This window comes from Vombatus ursinus, unplaced genomic scaffold (assembly GCF_900497805.2).
Source record: "Vombatus ursinus unplaced genomic scaffold, bare-nosed wombat genome assembly UNPS02014807.1, whole genome shotgun sequence".
Lineage (NCBI taxonomy): Eukaryota > Metazoa > Chordata > Mammalia > Diprotodontia > Vombatidae > Vombatus > Vombatus ursinus.
Genome location: NW_020954585.1, coordinates 58,066,207 through 58,085,968, shown reverse-complemented (window position 1 = coordinate 58,085,968; position 19,762 = coordinate 58,066,207). Strand labels below are relative to the sequence as shown.

Sequence of the window (19,762 nt, the reverse complement as noted above, 5' to 3'; positions counted from 1 at the left end):
TAGGACTCTGATAATAGACTATCCACTCTGACAATAAAGCTAGTAAGTAGAGAGAGGTTCTTCAGCAGTAGATTTACCACTAAGTGGTGATAAATAAATAGATGAATCGATAGATAGATTGATTATGCATAAGTACATTATATGTGTTGTTAGCTACAGTAATTCATGAAACAAAAAATGGAAAAATTATCTTACTCCTTTGTGGCTCTCTTTTACCTCTATGGCAGTAAATGGTAGTTAGATGTTGGAAAAGAGGGCTGACGGTACTGTCACAGTTTTTAGCCCGTCTGTGAACATTTATTTCTGGTAAGTACTCCAAGTGTGAGGTCCTCCAAAAATCAACAGATTGACATATTAGAGCAACTGAATCATAGCAATATTGGCATTCATACTATAAATTCATCCAGGAAGCATGGATATTACCTCAAAATGGAAAGATAGCTCACCCAGACTGGATTCTGTTTATACTCTAAATAGAAATTAGATTTCCCATTTGGGTGGGTTCCCACCCAACTAAGAAGCATGTGCCTTGAGGACTAGGAGCAAATCTCATCACTCAGTCAAGCTCCTCAGAGGTTGACTGACCTTTTTCTGGAGTTGGGTTTTAACAGAAACAAAAGGAAAGGGTGGATAACAATAATTCATTATTAATATAATGGCATAATATTAATTTCTCCCATGGGGGAGTCAATTGGGAAGTGACAATGATTTTTTTTTTTTAAAGAAAACATAAATACAATATTTTTTAAGGTTAACACAAACAGCCAAGCAGAGCTTAGAAATCACCTCAGTTAGCAAAATACTTCCCTTTTTCAAGCAGAGACATGGCACCTATGGGCAATACCAGTTTAAAATATAAACTTCAGAAATTAGAAGATGAGCAATATCACTTCACAAAACAGGGAAGAGCATTAAAAGGTGCATCTTGACCCTGTCAGTGCCTGTGTGACCTTGGGAAAGTTACTTCCACTTTTTCTGCCTCAATTTCCTTATCTGTAAAATGAATGGGTTGGACCAGATGATCTCTAAGGTCCCTTCCAGCTCTAAATCTATGATCCTATAAAAAATGAGTTTGCAGAAAGCTTGGGACTTGATATCCAGCTAAACTAAATCATCCCAAGAGCATTTATTGATGAAATTAGGGAAGGACAGCAGGCAAAAAATGGGACATCTTTCTGTATTTTTCTAACTACCTGTTTTTATTGGCCATGTTGCAAGAATGAAAGCTAACAAGGGCAGTACTACAACCAACAAAATATCAAAACAATTTATCAATAAGTGTTTATTATGTATTATTTGTCAGTCACTGTGCTAGGCACCAAGAATTTAATTACAAGTAAAAAACAGTTCGTATTCTGAAGAAGCTTATATTCTAATGGAAGATGCAACATGTACATATTAGCATATACAGAATAAAAAAAAAAGAGAATAAAAGTTAGGGAGAGTCCAGGATATAGGCATGATCTATAGGGTGTTGGATAGTTCATGTGTGAAGAATTTTTGGAAAGATCTGGACAAGAATCCTAAAGGATTAGAAAGCATAGATGGGTTGTGATCTGTATACTTGAATGAGTGTCACGCCAATGAGATTGAGCATTTATTAAGTATAATGCCAATATTTAAAGTTATAATTCTTTAATATTAATGGCTTTCATTTATGTAGTGCCTAAGGTTTGTAAAGTACCTTTCTCTTAACAACATTTTGATTCAGGCTGAGCACCACCACCACCACTCTCCTTTCCCCTCCTTCCCCTCCCCCCCCCAAAAAAAACAAACACAGGTGGCGAAGATTTTTGGGTCCAATTTTGTAAATTCCATTTTAGAAAGGAAGAAAAGCATTTATTAAGCACCTATATGTGCCATGTAATGTGCTAAGTGCTGTACAAATACCTCATTTGATCCTCACAACAACCCTGTGGAGTAGGTACTATTTATCATCCCCTTTTTATAGATGAGGGAACTAAGACAAAGATTAAGTAACTTGGCTAAAAATCTAACCGCTATTAAGTGTCTCAGGTTGGATTTTAACTCAGATCTTCCTGACTCAGTCTTAGCTTTCTATCTACTATGCCACATAGCTGAAATGTTGAGTTTGAGATGTTTATGGAATTTCCAGGTGATGTGTAACTGGCAACTAGAAATTCTGCACTTTGTGGGAAAGTCTAAAGATTAGAGATTTACAGTGGCATGAAAATTAAATGGGAGTAAAATAATTATATTGACTTAGTAAACTGCAGTTTTTAATATTTCTAAATTCCATGTGCAATAATGTGCTTTCCCTGTAATCATTTGTTTTATACAATTGGATTTGGTTTCAAAAGACTTGACACATTCTTTAATTCTTTATCATGAAATCATATTTTTATCACGTTAGATATTAAGCATACCTTTGACAAATTGTCCATTTCCAAAAGTCTAATGTTAATTATAGTCTGTAGTTTTTCAATGGGGTTTAAATCAAGTGAGTTTCCAGGTCAGTGAAGCGTTTTTATTTCCATCTTTTGGATAAATTACTTAAGTGAGGCTTGAAGTGAGGCTTGATGCCAAGACCTTGTTTTGCAGCATTCTGTCTCCATTCAGGAATTTCTACAATTCTAGAACATTTCTACTTCAACATATCAGTATATTTCTCAGAGTTCATCATTCCCTTCATGGGGTCAAGACTTCTAAATCCTCAGGAAATTAAAAAATCCCCAAACTTTTTTAGGTGGATGTTGTACATTTTGATGATGGCTCAACTCGACTTCTTCTAACAACTGTTTTGATGTAGTGTTGAATGAAAAAGTGAGATTTATAAGTAAAAATTTTCTTTTTTTCCAATCTTCAGTATTCCATTTTTACTTATGACAAGCATTTTTCTTGATACCAAGTTAGGGGTTTTTTTTGTTTTTGTTTTTTTAAATTGGTCTTCTCACTGTTATTTCAGATTCAGGAATCTGCACTCTAGAAGAATCATTAATGATCCCTTCAACTGTCTAGGGCTCTTTGAAAGTCTTTGCTTGATTTGTTTGGATTAATTAGACTGTTTTTCAATAATCATTTCTAGTTCTTGGCATTGTTTTTAATTTTAAAATGTATTTTTATCTCTTCTTTTGTGTGACTGATGCTGTTTCATTGTGGGCTTGAATGATCCTTGAAAGTCTTGACTTCCTATCAACAGCCCCTGAAAACAGTTGTTGAAGTAACCATGACTTTTGGATTTTTTTGAATAATTATTATTGTAGGAGACAATACCATTCTCCCAGTCCCTTAGACTCACAAAGTAGGAGTCATCCTGATCTCCATTCTCTCATTTCCCATATTCAAGCTGTTGCCAAAGCCTGTTGATTTCATGTTTGCAACATCTCTCAAATGCTCCCGCCTGTCTCCTCTGCCACGACTCTAGTGCAGGTCCTCATCACATCATGCCTAAACTATTATAGTAGCCTGCAGATGGGTCTGCCTGCCTCAAGGCTCTCCCCATTCCCATCCATCCTCCATTTAACAGTTAAAATACAGGTCTGATCATGTCACCTCCCTACTCAGTAAACTTCAGTTATTCCCTAGTGCCTCTAGGATCCAATACAAAATCCTCTAATTGACTTTCAGAGCCCTGTATAAGCTAGCCTTCTCTTACCTTTCCAGTCTTTTTAAGCCTTATTCTCCTACCCATAGTCTTTGATCTAGTGACACTGGCCTCCTGGCTGTTCCCTGAAATAGACATTCCTCTCAGCTCTGAGAATTTTCTCTGGCAGTCCTCCATGGCTGGAATGTTCTCCCTCCATTCCAACTACTGACTTTTCTCTGGCTTCCTTTAAATCCCAACTAAAATCTCACCTTCTACAGGAAGCCTTACACAACCCCTCTTAATTCCAGTGCCTTCCTTAATTATTTCTTATATATCCTGTATTTAGCATGTTCGCATATATTTGTTTGAATGTTGTCTCCCCCATTAGATTGTAAACTGCTTGAGAGCCAGGACTGTCTTTTGCTCCTTTTTGTATCCACAGTGCTTAGCACAGTGCCTGGCACATAGTAGGTGCTTAATAAATGTTTATTGGTTGATGGATAGCCATTCTTAAAAACCACAGAATTTAAAACACAATAAAAGAGAGCAACAGAATGTGTATGACATGAAATCTGGCACTCAAGTGACAGAAAACAAACTAACCAATAGTGGTGGAAACAACCCCAGTTTTACCTGGTCAGGGTCCATTGTTCCTAGTCATTCTAGTATCTGTTTATGCACAAACAAATGACCATTGCTGTCACAAAATAAAGATAGGGATAAGGACTGAACCTATGATTTCACTCATTTAGAGAACTCTCAGGTGAGGAAACTCCTGTAATAACATCTTCTCTGCAACTTATTGTGGGGATTTTTTGTTCCTATCGTTTGACCACTTTTCTTCTGGGGACTAGATTTTGATTTTAAGCATTCACATTCATTTCCTATGTATCTTGCATATCAGAGTCTCATCAAAGACTTTAGATAGAAAGTGGTGTTGTCTTCATCGTTCTACCCCCCCCCCAACCACTTCTGTCCTTATTCTTATACAATATATTATTCTTAGAAAGTTGCCCAGAGCACTTGGAGAAATTAGGTGACCAGCCAAGGGTCCCACAGCGTGTGTGTGACAGAGGTAGAATTTCCTGGTGTCAAGGCCAGCGCTATCTAGTATCCCACCCTGGCTGTCTTGCCATAATATGAAGCCATCTCAGTCATAATTTGTACCAAGAAATTCAGAAACATTTTAGATTTGGGAGTCAGTTACTTTGAGACAGTTGATGCAATGGAAGTGGAAGAGGTTCCAGAAAAAGAGAAATTAAAAGGAAGAGGGAAAAAAACAATAGAAAAAGAATAGATTTTCTCCTAATCACTTGATAGATCCTCTCAGACTACCCTACTGTGGTGGGCATTTAATTTATTTTTTTTATCCGGATATCGGCTATTTATTGAAAAATTCTATCTTATACCTCACTCTCCCTGACATAATGGTAAAAATGTGGGAGGCCTTTATGGATGGGAAAATAGTCATTAGGTACATTTGAATTTCAGTAAGTCATAAAGTTCTTTGAGGAGCATTAATACATCTGTATAGACCTGTTTTTCTTCTAAACACGACAACTAAAACCATCCTGGCCCTGTGCTCATCTTAAAATATGACTGTCCGGTTTCATCTTGAAATTTTTCCCCACAGTTAGAAATTGGGATTGCTCAGATTTAATCCAGAATAAGAAATTAGTTTAAAATAGCCCTGGAGATGAAAAATAATTTTCAATCCTTTCTCTAATTAGAAATTTAACCGTAATAATTGGTAATAAATATTCATGAAACCTAACTTTTTACATTAATAAGATATAATAATAAAAGTAGACATTTGTATAATACTTTATAGTTTAGAAAATACCTTAGTATAAATCTTAATAACAAACCTAGAATTAACCTGCTTGTTTTCTGTATGGAAGCATTTGTCAATAGCACCAAATTAAAGGGTCCAAATCTATCCTTCAGAGTGTTTTTGAAATTTTTAAGGTCTGTGTTAGGGTTGGAGCCCCAAAAAGGCAATGGAAAAATCTGATAGTATGTGTTAATTGCTGTGTCTTATTTGCCACAACTAACTTAAGTATCTTGGTCCGTTAAGATCTGTATTGACATAATTCCATATCAGACTTAACACAAGGATAGCCATAAAAATGGATTTGATAATAGCTCTTGACTTCCCAAAATACAAATACGTATTTCTGTGATGACTCTAACTTGGTATTACAATACATATGCAGAACTTATTTGTGTTCTTATCCTTGTGAAATTTCCTTTCCTGTTGTTTTATTGATTATAGCAGTCAACAGACCCTGCATGTGCTGAATATTATCATCTTTAGCTCCATAGAGTCAAAAGATAAACTGAGGAAAATGGAAGACTCTCTTCATTAAAAATGTTTCTATCTATGCTGTAAATTCTACATTTTTGCTTAATAAATCCATTCCTTAAATATTAGAGTTTAAATTGGGAAACCTAGATAATTGCTAATTTTTTGGGGTGAATTATCATATACTCTAAATCATAGACTCTTAAAACTAGATGGGGCCTTAGATGTCCTTCTCATACAGATGAGGAAACTAAAGGTAGTGACTTTTCCCAGCTCATGCAGTTGGTTAGTGGTAGAACTGGAACTGGAGGCCAGAGCTCTTGCTTCCAGTATCCTCCTCTTTTCCACTCCCCTTTATTTTATTTTATTTATTTACTTATTTGTTTATGGTGAGGCAGTTGGGATTAAGTGACTTGACTCACTAGCTAGTGTCAAGTGTCTGAGGCTGGATTTGAACTCAAGTCCTCCTGACTCCAGGGCTGGTGCTCTATCCATTGCCTCACCTAGCTGACCCTCTTAAATTCTTTAGTTGATGTAAATAGTATTAGCTACTAGGAGAGGATCAAGAATATACTTAGTTTAGTAAAATCAAATTAGATTGCCTTCAAAAGAGTTTCAGCTTGTTTTGGAACTAAAGCAAATATAGAATTTAAATTGCTTTATATTGTAGGAAATCAGCACAGTATCCAGGTATATTACATTTAGAGCCATTGTCTAAGCATAAATGGAAGCAATCTTCTGTCATAAAGGTTTTTTTTTCTCTTCATCAGGATTTGCAGAATTTTTGTGTATATGATAATTATGACTCATTGGATTTTTTTTTCTATTTATTATAAGAACAAAAGTCCTTCATTTTCAGAAACTTTGTTTTTTCTTTCTTTAGGGTGAAGTAGGATTTTAAAATGATATTATAAATGCATACTCCCATAAACTAATTTCAGTTATCACCTGAAATTAAATTATTCTTTTTGGGGTAGGTGGGACCAATTTTTTAAAAAAGAAAAAAGATTAATATGATGTTGCTTTGGGAAAATCTGGTCTTTGGGACCGTATCTCATTCCAAGATTCCTCTTAGAATCTCTAAGTTTGAATCACATTTTTTATATCAAAATATTTTGAATCTTGCTATAAAGATTTGAGGATTTACCCCTTTTTAGTATGCATCTAGTCATAATATCCACATCCTGCATATTAATGAAGTTTTCTTTTAAGAGTTTTAATGCTGTGACCCATTTTTTCTCTTCTGTTTACTTTCTTCCTTATCCCCCCCAAGTTCCTAGAGTTGTAGCAGTCTCTCCACAGATGCGTCTTGTTGAAGACAATCCCTCTTCCCTTTCCCTTGTGGAGATATATAAGCAACGTTGTGCCAAGAAGGGCATTGAGCACGACAACCCCATTTCTCGTTACTATGACAGACTGGCAACAGTGCAAGCACGGGGGACGCAAGCCAGTCATCAGGTACTGAAACTGTGATTAGTCATATTCACATTCTCTTCTTAAGGACTACACATGCTACTTCTGCACTTTCTGTGACATATTTAAAGTGCTGATTGCCTGTTTGTTCTTTTCTCCATTAAAAATAGCTACTTTAAAGAAATGTGACATTCATTAAGGGGTAAGCCCTAAAATTTGAGGTAAGTTTATTAGACTATGAATTGTTGGAACATAAGACTGGCTGACGTGAATGAGGCTACTTTTGAACTGCAGTCACACTAATGTAACTGTAAACTTGAAAGAACCAAATTTGTTTTTAGAAACTTAGTATTATTGGAGTTGTGCAATTTGTGTTATTTCACTTCTTCCTCCACATTCAGTAGAGATTTGTCTTACAGATGAAAGCATTCGAGATGCCCTCTCCTTTATTGGGTACAGGATGGATAGGTGGCCCTTCATCGGGATTTCTTATCCCCTCAAATCTAAGAAGCGATACTTCCTATCTGCTTATGATACAGTGCTCTAAGCCTGTTTCTGCTTTCTTTGTGGGTTCTGATAATTTTAAGAAATAATGTGACGGAATTGGACACTGTTGATCTTTAACTTTCTTCCCCTCTCCCTCAACCCCACTATTCCCACCTCTAATAGTTGAGTTACTGATCTCTTGTGATCTTTGGAGAGTTTGTGTTGATTTCTGTCTTGTGTCAGTGAGTTGTTCTTTTTAATTGCTGTGGTCCTATGTTGATAACAGGAAGCTTTGTCAACATCTCTGAAATAGTCAGCAAGTGATACTTGTGAAGGCATTCTCTGTACAGTAAACCTTGTATGCAAAGGATCAGAGAACTAGGAAGAAATTACCTGAATCTTGTGAAGAATGTTTAAGCTGTTGAAAATGGCTGGTTATATTTTCTTTTCTTGCCCCAGAAGAGACATTCTATATTCCCCTTTGGAAATTAATTGCTGAGTTTTATCACTTGATCACTTTTGACAGTGACTATTTCATCATGGAAATGATAGAGAAGACTTTGATCTTTGAAAGCTTATTTTCAAAATGCTTATCCACCCATTTCATCTGACCTGTGGCCATGTTTTGAGATGCTTAGAGCATTTCATCATTATTCTAGTCTTTGATAAAGTAGAAACTAGGAACTTTTTACACAAATAAATACTTACAGTTAGGCACCACACATTTTGAAAACATACTTAAATGGTAAGCTATTACAGTATAAAATGTGCATTGTTAATGTTTTCCTTGGCTAAGGATGAGGGGGAAGGAAGGAACAACCAAGGTGGAGTTTAATGTCTATATCCTGCTAGTTTTTACCAATATGTTGTGGCTGTTAAGTTATTCTCCTAAGCATTTGAGAGTTCAGTAGCAGTAGGTGTTAGAGGTATTGTGTTGTTTTCAATGTGTTCTCTTTAATTGTGGTGGTCCTAGGTTATTAATTGGAAGCTGTGTCAAAGTCTTTGAAATAGGAAGTGATACTTCCTCTATTCCTGCCTTCTTCCCATTCTGTAGATAAGTAATCAAAAAATGATTGTTCCATGGACACAAAGTGATACGTGTGGCATGATTCATGATTGCCAAATGTCTACATTCAAATGGTACTGCAGTAAATGCTGTAGGCTATACAGATAACTCTGTTTGGTCCCAAGCTTTTAGGAACTGAAATTGGGCCAATAGGAAATTATCCGAGTTGGCAAATTTATTTCACCAGAATAATTCCATGGAAACTGCATCTGGTCATTGATAGTATGTAATGGACTTATAAAGAATTTGCCAGTTCTCTGAATCATGTGTTTCTGACCAACTGAGAATAGAAAGGCTATATTTGATACATTCTTTCTATCAGCGTCTTAGAGTACTTTATTCCAATTGAATAAAAGCAGCATGAATCTTTATCTTCGGAATTTGTGGTAGATCTGAGATTCTTCTAGTATAAAATACAGCATGAAGTGTTATGTAACATCTGCTTCTGTTTTGTGAAGATATCCTTCAGGTTATGAAACTTTTGTCTTTAATAGTCTTTTAATTGAAGTAGTGTCATTGCTATGCAGCTTTTCCTACAAAAAGAAAATCTGATTTTGTTCTTATTTCCAGTTAATTGGTTTGGTATATATTGCAGTAACTAAGAACCATAGTAGCTTTCAGATGTTTCCTCAGTTACCTGGAAAGAACTGTGTCACACATCCTGCAATTAGTGTTTTCACCAAAGTGCTTTAAACTCTTCTGATGCTTGTAGAGAAAGAAACTGATTAATTCCATGAATGTCAGTGTTCAGTTTGATAACTTGGAATTTATACTCAATTATTCATGGAAATCACTGGGACTTGTGTTAGTAAATGGAGTGTTACACTATGAGAATTTTCCTTTTGAAGATGTAATATTTAAGTGATCTCTTAGGGAATCAGATAAAGAATAAGAGAACGTAGTCTGCCAAAACATCCCTAAGACCAGAAAGGTCATTAGCAACTTCCATCTTTTCCTAGAGGAAGTTGACTGACCTTTCTGCTGTTCTGTGATCTCCAAGCACCTCTGACGTTGCTGTGTCTCTGGCCCTGCCTCCTTCAAGACGGTAGATCATCGCGGAGACAGCAGAGGATCTTGAACAGTGAAAATATAATTTCTAAAAGATTCTTATGTAACTCTTTTGGATCAGATGATTTCCAATTAAGTTTAAGAAGAAGAAAAAAGTTTATTAACTTACAAGGTTTAGATTAATTATTTGCTAATTGATCAAAATAGCATGGATTTAATATCATTTCCTTTAATTTAGGTCCTTCGTGATATTCTCAAGGAAGTTCAGAGCAATATGGTACCTCGAAGCATGCTCAGAGAGTGGGCTTTGCACACATTCCCCAATGCCACTGATTACTGGACCTTCCGAAAGATGTTCACAATCCAACTAGCGCTAATTGGTTTTGCAGAATTTGTATTTCATTTGAATAGACTCAATCCAGAGATGTTACAGATTGCACAGGTAATTAGATGTAAATGAAACTTAACCCTATGCTGTTTTGAATGAATGATTCTTCTAAAAAACTTTCTAAAATGATCTCATTCTGGAATTTAGGATACTGGCAAACTTAACGTTGCCTATTTTCGATTTGACATTAACGATGCTACTGGAGACCTGGATGCTAATCGTCCTGTTCCATTCCGCCTCACACCTAATATTTCAGAATTCTTGACCACAATTGGGGTCTCTGGTCCATTAACTGCTTCCATGATTGCTGTTGCCCGATGTTTTGCACAACCAAACTTTAAGGTAAATAACTTTGTGATATTGTAATAGTCACTAAGTGATCTTGTTAAAGTGGTGCTGCTTAAGGAAAACATCCGAAATTGTATGTCTTACTCCCAGAAGTAGCATTTCAATAAAACAAAATACAGGATTTTAGTTTTTTAAAGTTAGCTTTTATTGTTCAGTGGAAAAAAAATTTTTTTATGTAGAAAAGGAAATTTAAGATTCAAAAATGTTAAGACATTGAGGAATACATTTTACAAATAGAAACCTAAAAAATTAACACAGAGGCAGCTAGGTGGCGCAGTGGATAGAGCACCGGCCTTCAAGTCAGGACAACCTGAGTTCAAATTCGGCCTCAGACCAAACACTTGATACTTACTAGCTGTGTGATCCTGAGCAAGTCACTTAACCCCAATTGCCTAAAAAACAAAATTAACCCAGCTACACTGGGTAATTTATCCCTCAGCTATGCCTGTTCTATTGATTATTCAGTTACGCCCACTCCCTATTTTAAAAATCTTTCAGATACGAAAAGGAAATGGATCCAGTTTTGAAGCAAGACCTTACTGCAGGAACTTCATAATAAACATCTAATTAACTTAGGGATGCTACAGGCAGAGTGTGCAAATATTTCCCTGTACTTTTAAGGAAACAATAAAAGGTTTAAAATGAACAAATTATTTTGACACTCCACATTCAAACAGGTGATTTTTCAAAATTTTAAATTCTAAGATTAAAACTAAGAGTTGAGTAACGACATCATTTCAGCAAATATCTAGAAAAGGTAAAGGAGGGAACAGGAACAGACTTGGAAAGGAAGAACATTTATTTCTCTGAGCAGAAAGAGAGAATGGGTAAAAATAGAGACGTTTTGAAGTGAAGAGGCAATGTATAGAGGAGTTCTCATTAGAGGTTTCCATCTTCTTATTAAAGTAGGCTTCAGTATCGTCTATAGAGAGTGAGAAAAATGGGGAAAGAGATTAGAATGAAGATGGAATTAGAGGGCAGAGGCTTGAGGAGATTGAATGGTATATTGGAAAGAGCACTGGTTCCAGAAAGAGTCAGAGAACCTAGGTGCAAATCCTGCCTCGGGCACTTGAGTAAATCACTTAACCTCCTTGGACCTCAGTTTCCTCATTTGCAAAAGGAAGGGTTTGGATTGGATGGCCCCTGAGGTCCCTTCCCCCTCTAAATCTATGACTTTGAGATGGTTTGTAACAGCTTCTGTAGGAAGCATCATGAGAGGAGTCTTGCTGTAGCCAAATGAAGGGATTGCCAGGCAGCTCCCAGTTGATAGGTAATCTGGGACTAGGAGCAATGACAGTAGGGGGTGAAGTTTGTCAATTTTTACATGGGTGTAGTGTGAATGATTGTAAAGTGTTACTGTGATCATAATTTATATAGCTGATATTTATAAATAAGGAAGCAGATAAAGTTCAAAGCAGCCCAGTGAACTGATGGAGCCAGAGAACAGCAAAAAGCTTGAGAGACTAGAGAGTCCGCTGAGGGTGAAAAACAAATTCATTAGGAGTGAAGCAGTATGTTTTTTGGAAATGGAAAAGGATGTAGGGAAATTTACTCAAAATAGAATGGATTTAAAGGGAGAATAGAAAAATAGGCAGGAGTGAAATAAGCTTGAGGTAAGATTAAGACTAATTTGAAATGGGAAGAAAGTTAAATTCCTTTACATTGGAAAATGTTTATTGAATTAATTGCCAGTTAATGAGTATACAAAGAAAGGCAAAACCACTCTTTTCTCCCAGGGATCTTAAAGCTAATATAAGAGGCAATATGCAGATAATTAGGTACATACAAGACATGTAGAGAGTAGATTTACTCAGTATTTATCATGCAAGATAGGAAAATGGAAAGTATTCTCAGAGGAGAAGGCACCAGCATCTGGGAGACTAAAAAATGCCTCCAGAAGAAGGTGGAATTTCAGCTGAGTCTTGAAGGAAGCCAGAGAACCTACAGGCCAGAGGTGAGCCGAGGGAGGGTTTGAGGAATGGAGGACAGACAGCCCTTGCAGCTACATCAGGGAAGGAAGTAAAGTGTAAGAATACAGGAGAAATAGGAAAAGGCCAAGTTATTAAGAATTTTAAATGCCAGACAGAAGAGTTTGTATCAGATCCTGGAGGTAATAGGGAGCCAGCCACTGGAACTCATTGAAGAGAGGAGTGACATGGTCAGATCACACAAAATCACCTTGGCAGCTTAGTAGGGAGAGACTTGAGACCAGAGGCCGGTTAGAAGGTTGTTGCAGTTGTACAGGCAAGAGTGATGCAGGCCTAAAGTAGAGGGCTGGCTGCGCAAGTGAAGAAAAGGATTGGGGGACATAAAACAGAAGTATGAAGGTAGAAATAACAGAATTTGGCAACACATTGGGTAGTTGAGGTGAATGAGAGTGAGGAGTTTAGGATGACACCAAATTTGCATGCTTTGGTGATTGGGAAGATGCTGCTGCTCTCGACAGGAACAGAGGGTTTGAGGGGAGAGACGAGTTGTATTTTGCACAAGTAAGGTTTTGATAACTATATCCAAAAGGTAACCAGTGACATGAAGATGTAGCTCAGAAAAGAAATGAGGACTGGGAATCTAGGCTGTGTAGATGTGGTAATTGAGCCCATGGGAGCCAAAGAGATCAAGTCAGTTAATATAAAATGAAAAAAGAAGGCCCAAGACAGAGCCTTGGGTGACACCAGCAGTTAGTGAGCATGACACAAATGAAGAATTTGCAAAGGAGGTGGAGAAGAAATGATCAAATAGGTAGGAGGACAACCAGGAGAGATTTATTTAATCTTGTGCGCACTTAATCCTGCCAGTCTAATGGGATAGCTCTCTGCACTGCTGACATATGAAGCATTAATGTACAAAATTACACAGCTATATAAATAACATGTGGAAGTGTTCATATTTGTGTTGGTGCTTTTGCTTCTTAAGATCAACTGAAAATGCTGCAATTCATTATTGTGGGGGCAGCTCAACAACCCTTTCAACAGGATAATGATAGCTTGTGCTTCTGTGGCACTTAGAAGTTTACAAAACACTTTTCTTCAAAAATAACCTGTGACGTGAGTAGTGCAAGTATTAATATTTCCATTTTACAGCTTAGGGAAGTTTGGCTTAGAAGGTCTGACAGAAGTAGTAAGTAGCAGCAGTAGGACCAGAACCCAAGTCTTCTAATTCCCAAATCAGTGTTCTTTCTTCTCCTCCACACTGCTGGGAAGAGCTTTTTATAGATTTCAAATAACTGGATCTAGAAGAGGAAATTGCTTATTTCCAGTAAGGAATATTAAGGTTGTCAGTAAGTCTTAAATTCTTGTGCCACCCAGGGCTAAGATACTGAGATTACAAAGAAGGCTCAGAATGTCAATAAGCACCTGGTCATGATTAAGTTAGAAAGTTACTGTCCTTTGATGGTTCTTTCAGCTAAAAATATAATTAACCAGTTTTCTCTTTCTTTACCATAGGTTGATGGCATTCTGAAAACAGTGCTTCGGGATGAAATTATTGCTTGGCACAAGAAAACACAAGAGGATACCTCCTCTCCACTCTCAGCAGCTGGGCAGCCTGAGAACATGGACAGCCAACAGCTGGTTTCACTGGTTCAGAAAGCTGTGACTGCTATCATGACTCGACTCCATAATCTTGCTCAATTTGAAGGAGGAGAGAGCAAAGTCAACACCCTTGTAGCAGCTGCAAATAGTCTGGATAATCTGTGCCGCATGGATCCTGCCTGGCATCCCTGGCTGTAGTTGGAAATGTCAGCAGCTGTTGCCCTGCTTGCACTATGAGCCATGCATTGTGTTAGGAGGAAAAATGTGAAGGGTCTTTTTAGACTCTGGCTTACCTGTCACTAACTTTTTAAATTCTTTCCCTGGTTAGTTTCAAATCATGTTTACAGAAGTCCTGTGGTTTACTGGGTTTCGATTCATTTCCTAAAATAGTCATGTACAAAAGAAGTGATTTATTATGCAGAGATGGCTTTTAAAACTTTCTCTAAGAGTTGGGATGGGAAGGGGAGGGCCAGCAGATTATACTTAGCTGAAATTTAGTTTTAGAGATTTTGCTATCAATAATGTCTAGGCGATTAGGAATGGCAGATCTTAAATCTACTGTAAACATTGTAATACCTTTTTAAGAAACCAGGATTCTCCACATCTGGATTTCCCTTTGAAATTATTTTCCTCCCTTTGTACGAATGTACAGTTTGGACTGTTAATTCAGTACTGTCAAATATTAACCCTTTCAGAACCACCTTCACCACCTTACAGGAACTATGTTGGTTTGTACAGATGTTTGTAACAAGTGTACAGAAAACCTTCTTTTGTTAAAGAACCAGAAAATTATGAACAAAATGTGCTGGCTTTTCTCTGAGCACAAGTTTATGTACAGTGAAAGCATAACCAGTTTTGGAAATCTAGCTTAGTGTTTGACATTATGTATAAACAGGGCTTTATAATACTATAGGGAAAATGCCATCCCTTCAGACATTATGTATTTGAATGTAACTGATAGAAAGCAGGATGGTAAGAGTTTTAAAATGAACCTCCTGGTTGTTTTGGGTGAATTTTAAGACACTTCTAGACTTCTTTTGTTACAATTGCTTCTAAAAAGCAATTTTTCTTTTTAACTTAAAAACAGATTTTAAGTTTACTTGAGTCTTTATGTTGTGTTAGCATTTTTATAAATCCGCAGTGTTGAGAATGTTCTATCTAAATTTGTACAGAGTGATTTTTTTCAGAATAAATATTTTGTAAAATGATTTGTGGAATCTACTAAATGTTTAAATCTTGGTTTCATAAAATCAGGCATCAGTCACTAAACATTTATTAAACACCTACTGTATGCCATGCACTGTGCTAAGCATTAGTGATAGAAAAAGAGGTAAAAGAGTTTTGCCCTCAAGATCTAACCAGGGTAAGAAGAAAACAAATATGTACAAACAAGGCATATACAGGATAAAAAAGAAATAATTAAAAGAGGTTAGGCACTAGAATTAAGAGGAGGTGGGATTTTAGTTGAGATTTAAAGGAAGCTAGGAGACAGAAATGAGGACAAAGAACATTCCAAGTAAAGGGGATGATAAGAAAAAGTGCCCAGAATTGAGAAATGGAATGTCTTTTTTGTTTAACAACCAGGAATCCAGTGTTACTGGTTCAAAAAGTACATGGTAGGAGAGTAAGGTATGAGAAAACTGGAAGGGGGGGGCAAGGTTCTTCCCACTTTACCACACTGTCTCTTGCCCCAACTAGTTAATCTCTACATTGAAACCTGCTCCCTGCTGCCAAATTTATGCATATTATGTCAATGCCTGGTTGGTAATGGCCAATTGACTTTGATGTTTTAAAACTTGTGATCCTATAGGGAGGAAGTATACATTGTTTTTGCAGATTTTTCTCAATAAAATTTTTGAGGAGGGGGAAAAAACCCTCATACCTTGAATTATGGTATCAAACTGAAGTATCAATATAAGTTTGGAAAGACAGCAGCCATGTATTTGAAATTATAGATGAGGTGATGGTGGATAGTTGGTTTTAGACAGCACCCTAAAATATTAGTGAGGCAAGGATCATTGTTACTTTAAGGGTTCATGATTTTCTATATAGTAAAAGTATAGCATGCTTAAATTCCGGAATAGTTTAAAACCATAAACAACTAGTTCAAATCAACTTTGTCTTAAGAGTGCTTTGTGGAGTAATGGTTTACCAAAATGAGTGAAAATCTTATCAACAAAAGGCACTCTATTTAAACTTTTAACAATAACATGGGTTGAATATTTTAGATCAGTTGTGAGTTGTTATTCTGTGTGTGTGTATTTACACGCACATATACATTTGCACGTACACACATAGCTATAGGTATACATGTAATCTATATGTACACATTATTTCATACAATAATATATAGGACAATGTTTTTTATAATACTATGTCCATTGGGTTTAGTACTTATCTTTGGCAAAACTTAAGCCAAAATTGTTCTGTTTAGTAATTAAATTAATTTCAGTGAGTATTTTTTATGCATCTGCCTTGTGGATAGTATGGAAAGATAGTAAGGAGGATAAGTATTGAGTTTCCACTTGTGTCACCTGGTGGCTGATTAGCCCTGGGCAAGTCACTTAACCTCTCTGCCTTCTAGGCACCTCTTTTAAATAAGACCATAAATTGCAGATGAGGTGCTAATCTGCATTGGTTGAGAGGATTTTTTCCATCAGGGAGTTCCCTATACTAATGAAATCAAAAGTCAGTTCCTGTCCTTTTATGTGCGTTGTTCTATGCTAAAAACAGGGATACAAAAGTAAAAATTAAACAAACCCAGGCTTTAAGGAGGTTATATTCTCTTGTAGGGAGTAGTCTGTGTAGCAGATTAGTGAAAGTGCTGGAGATAGATGTAAATTGCTCTAGGGAAATTTGCAGAAAAATTTTTTTTTCTCTTTTAGCTGGTCAAGTTAGGAAAGGCATGAAGGCCTTGAAGGTGGCATGAAGGCCTTGAAGGTACCATGAAGGTACTTGAACTTAGCTGTGAAGGGAAGGTAACGATTCTGAAAGACAGGAAGGAGGGAGTGCCTTCTAAGCATGGGCGATGACCTGTGTAAATTCTTTGGGTTAGAACTGAATCCTTAAGGAGTAAAATTGCATAGACCAAGAGACAATTTGTAATTATTATTTGTGTCTAGAGTGCTGTTAAATTTACTTGGATATTCAGTTCATTTCTTGAGATGATAATCATGTTTGGGGAAAAGTTATGCAAATGATTCATAGCCAGATATTGGAAATGCTAGCAATACTGCCATTGAGAATCTTTGGAGCATGAGAAATGGGATTTCAAGATTAGCCTTCTTCCTAGAGAGTAGGTCAGCATTAATTGGGGACTGTAGAATTCAACCATAAAGAGTTACTGTGGGAATAAAGAAGACTGGGGTTCATCTTCAGAGGAGGATACTGAAGCAAAGAAACCCTCTTCTACCCCAAAGAGTAATGTCAAATGGTCACTTGCCAAAAAGAATTCATAGAACTTTAAAAAAAAAAGGACTTTAAAAATCAAATGAGAGAGCTTGAGGAAAACTAAAAAAAAAAAAAAAAGTCCAAGAAAAACAAGAAGATTATGAAAAGAAATCACCCAATTAGAAAAGGAAAATCCAGAATCTTAAGTAGGAAAATGACTCCTTGAAAATCAGAATTGGGCAAGGGGAAGCCAACGAAGTTATAAGAGATCAAGAAATAATAAAAAGAAGGAAAAAATAAAAGAGAATGTGAAACATCTCATAAAAACAACTGATCTGGAGAAGAAATCAAGAAGAGAAAATATAAGAATAATTGGACTATCTGAAAGCTATGATTAACAAAAAGAATCTTGATACAATAATACAAGAAATAAAGAAAATTGTTCTGAAGCATTAGAACAAGAGGGGAAAGTAAAAATAGGAAAAAATACACCAATCACCACCTGAAAGAGATCCTATGAGGAAAACTCACAGGAATATATTCAAATTCTGAAACTCCCAGCTCAAGGATAAAATATGAGCAACAAGAAAAAAACAATTTATGTATTGTGGGTGCCATAATAAGAATCACACAAGACCTAGCAGTGGCAACAGTAAAAGACTGCAGATCGTGGAACACTATGTATCAAAAGAGCAAAAAAAATGGGCTTCTGGCTAAAAATCACATATCCAGCAAAGCTAAACATAATTTTTTTTTTTTTGGTGAGGCATTTGGGGTTAAGTGACTTGCCCAAGGTCACACAGCTAGTACGTGTCAAGTATTTGGTCTGAGGCCAGATTTGAACTCAGGTCCTCCTGACTTCAGGGCTGGTGCTCTATCCACTGCGCCACCTAGATGCCCCCCTAAATATAATTCTGAATGAAAAAAAAATAATATTTAATGAATTGTCAGACTTTCAGGATTTTGTTAAAAAAAAAAGAAATCGGAACTTAGTAGAAAATTTGACGTTACAAGAGCCTAGAGAAACATAAGGAACATACCAATGACCAATTATAAGGGGCTCAGTAAGGACACACTGTTTACCTTTTATATATGTAAAATGTAAGATGTATGTAAAGTGTAAGATGTATGTATGTATGTCTAGTAATTGGATGGTTCATAAGAAAGATTGAGGTAGACCTGAGTATGATGTGACTTCAAAAAGTTAAACCATTCAGGATCAGCTAAAAAGTAATTATCTTATACAAATGAGGTGCAAGAGGAAAAACCGATAACAGAGGAATCAGATTGGGGAGGAGGGCTGTTAGTTTTGGAAACCTACTTTCATTGGGAATGAGTTCAAGAGGGATACATGTGCATCTAAAATAGTATAAAAGTCTTCTACACTTAAAAAGAAAATGTTAAGGGGATAGGGAGTGAGGAGAGGATAAGGGAGTGATCTTTAGAGGGGAGGGTGAGGGAATAGTTTAAAGGGGGGTATGGAAGGGTGTTTAGATTCATGGGAATGGGAGAATAAGGGAGGGATCCTTGGAGGAGGGGGTAGGTTAAGTAATATTAAGGTATTGCGTAGAAGTAAAGTAGAGGAGTCAGGAGGGATAGGTAATAAGAAATATGCACAAACATAAAAAAGATCAGGAGTAGAATTTGTAAGGGAAAATACATGTGTGTATATATATGTATATACATGTATATATATATGTATGTGTGTGTATATATCTGTATATAAATATATCCTCACTTAATTGCAGCCTTTGGGGAAGAGGGGTAAGGAAGGGGGTAAAAAGAACAAAGTAAAAAGTGCACAGCAGAGAACAAAAGAAAACTTACAAGGAAGCAAAGAAAAGATGGACAGCTCTGAACGCAACACACAGTATTTATTATACAGACTTTCTTGAAATGGAAATTTATTACTATATATTTTGAATTGTCTCCTATGTTCTACTGTGCACACAACATGCTTTTTCTTATTTTGTATTTGTTTCAGTATTTAAGTTTATAATATATTTCTTTTTCTCTTGTGTATTTAAGTTTTAGTAGTTAAGTCTAAAAGAAAAAAAAAGAAAAAAGAAAACTGCACAAAATATGGAGGGTGAGGGAGGGGACACCCGATAAAAGAAGTTGAAGGAAAGGAAAAGAAGTGAGATTTACTTAAACATTTAACTGGGGGGAAAAAGAGATGGAAAAAATAGCTAACTAGATTAAAGAAAGAAAAACAAAGGAATTAATTACAACTTTAAAATTTGGGGAAAGGATGACAAATAGCGGGTAGGGGAAAGCTTAA

At 36.3% G+C, this 19,762-nt stretch overlaps 1 protein-coding gene across 7 annotated transcripts in view; it reads left to right on the top strand.

The window, feature by feature from the left end:
* The window catches only part of LOC114052489 (transformation/transcription domain-associated protein), a 169,861-nt gene extending 154,562 nt beyond the window's left edge, over positions 1–15,299 (top strand). For all 7 annotated transcript variants that reach the window (XM_027875135.1, XM_027875131.1, XM_027875136.1 and 4 more), the window contains exons 68-71: positions 7,126–7,310; positions 10,064–10,267; positions 10,361–10,555; positions 14,005–15,299. In XM_027875135.1, coding sequence (XP_027730936.1) covers positions 7,126–7,310; positions 10,064–10,267; positions 10,361–10,555; positions 14,005–14,289 — 869 coding nt within the window. In that variant the 3' untranslated portion in view covers positions 14,290–15,299. The remainder of the gene's footprint in view (positions 1–7,125; positions 7,311–10,063; positions 10,268–10,360; positions 10,556–14,004) is intronic.
* The last annotated feature ends 4,463 nt before the right edge of the window (positions 15,300–19,762 follow it).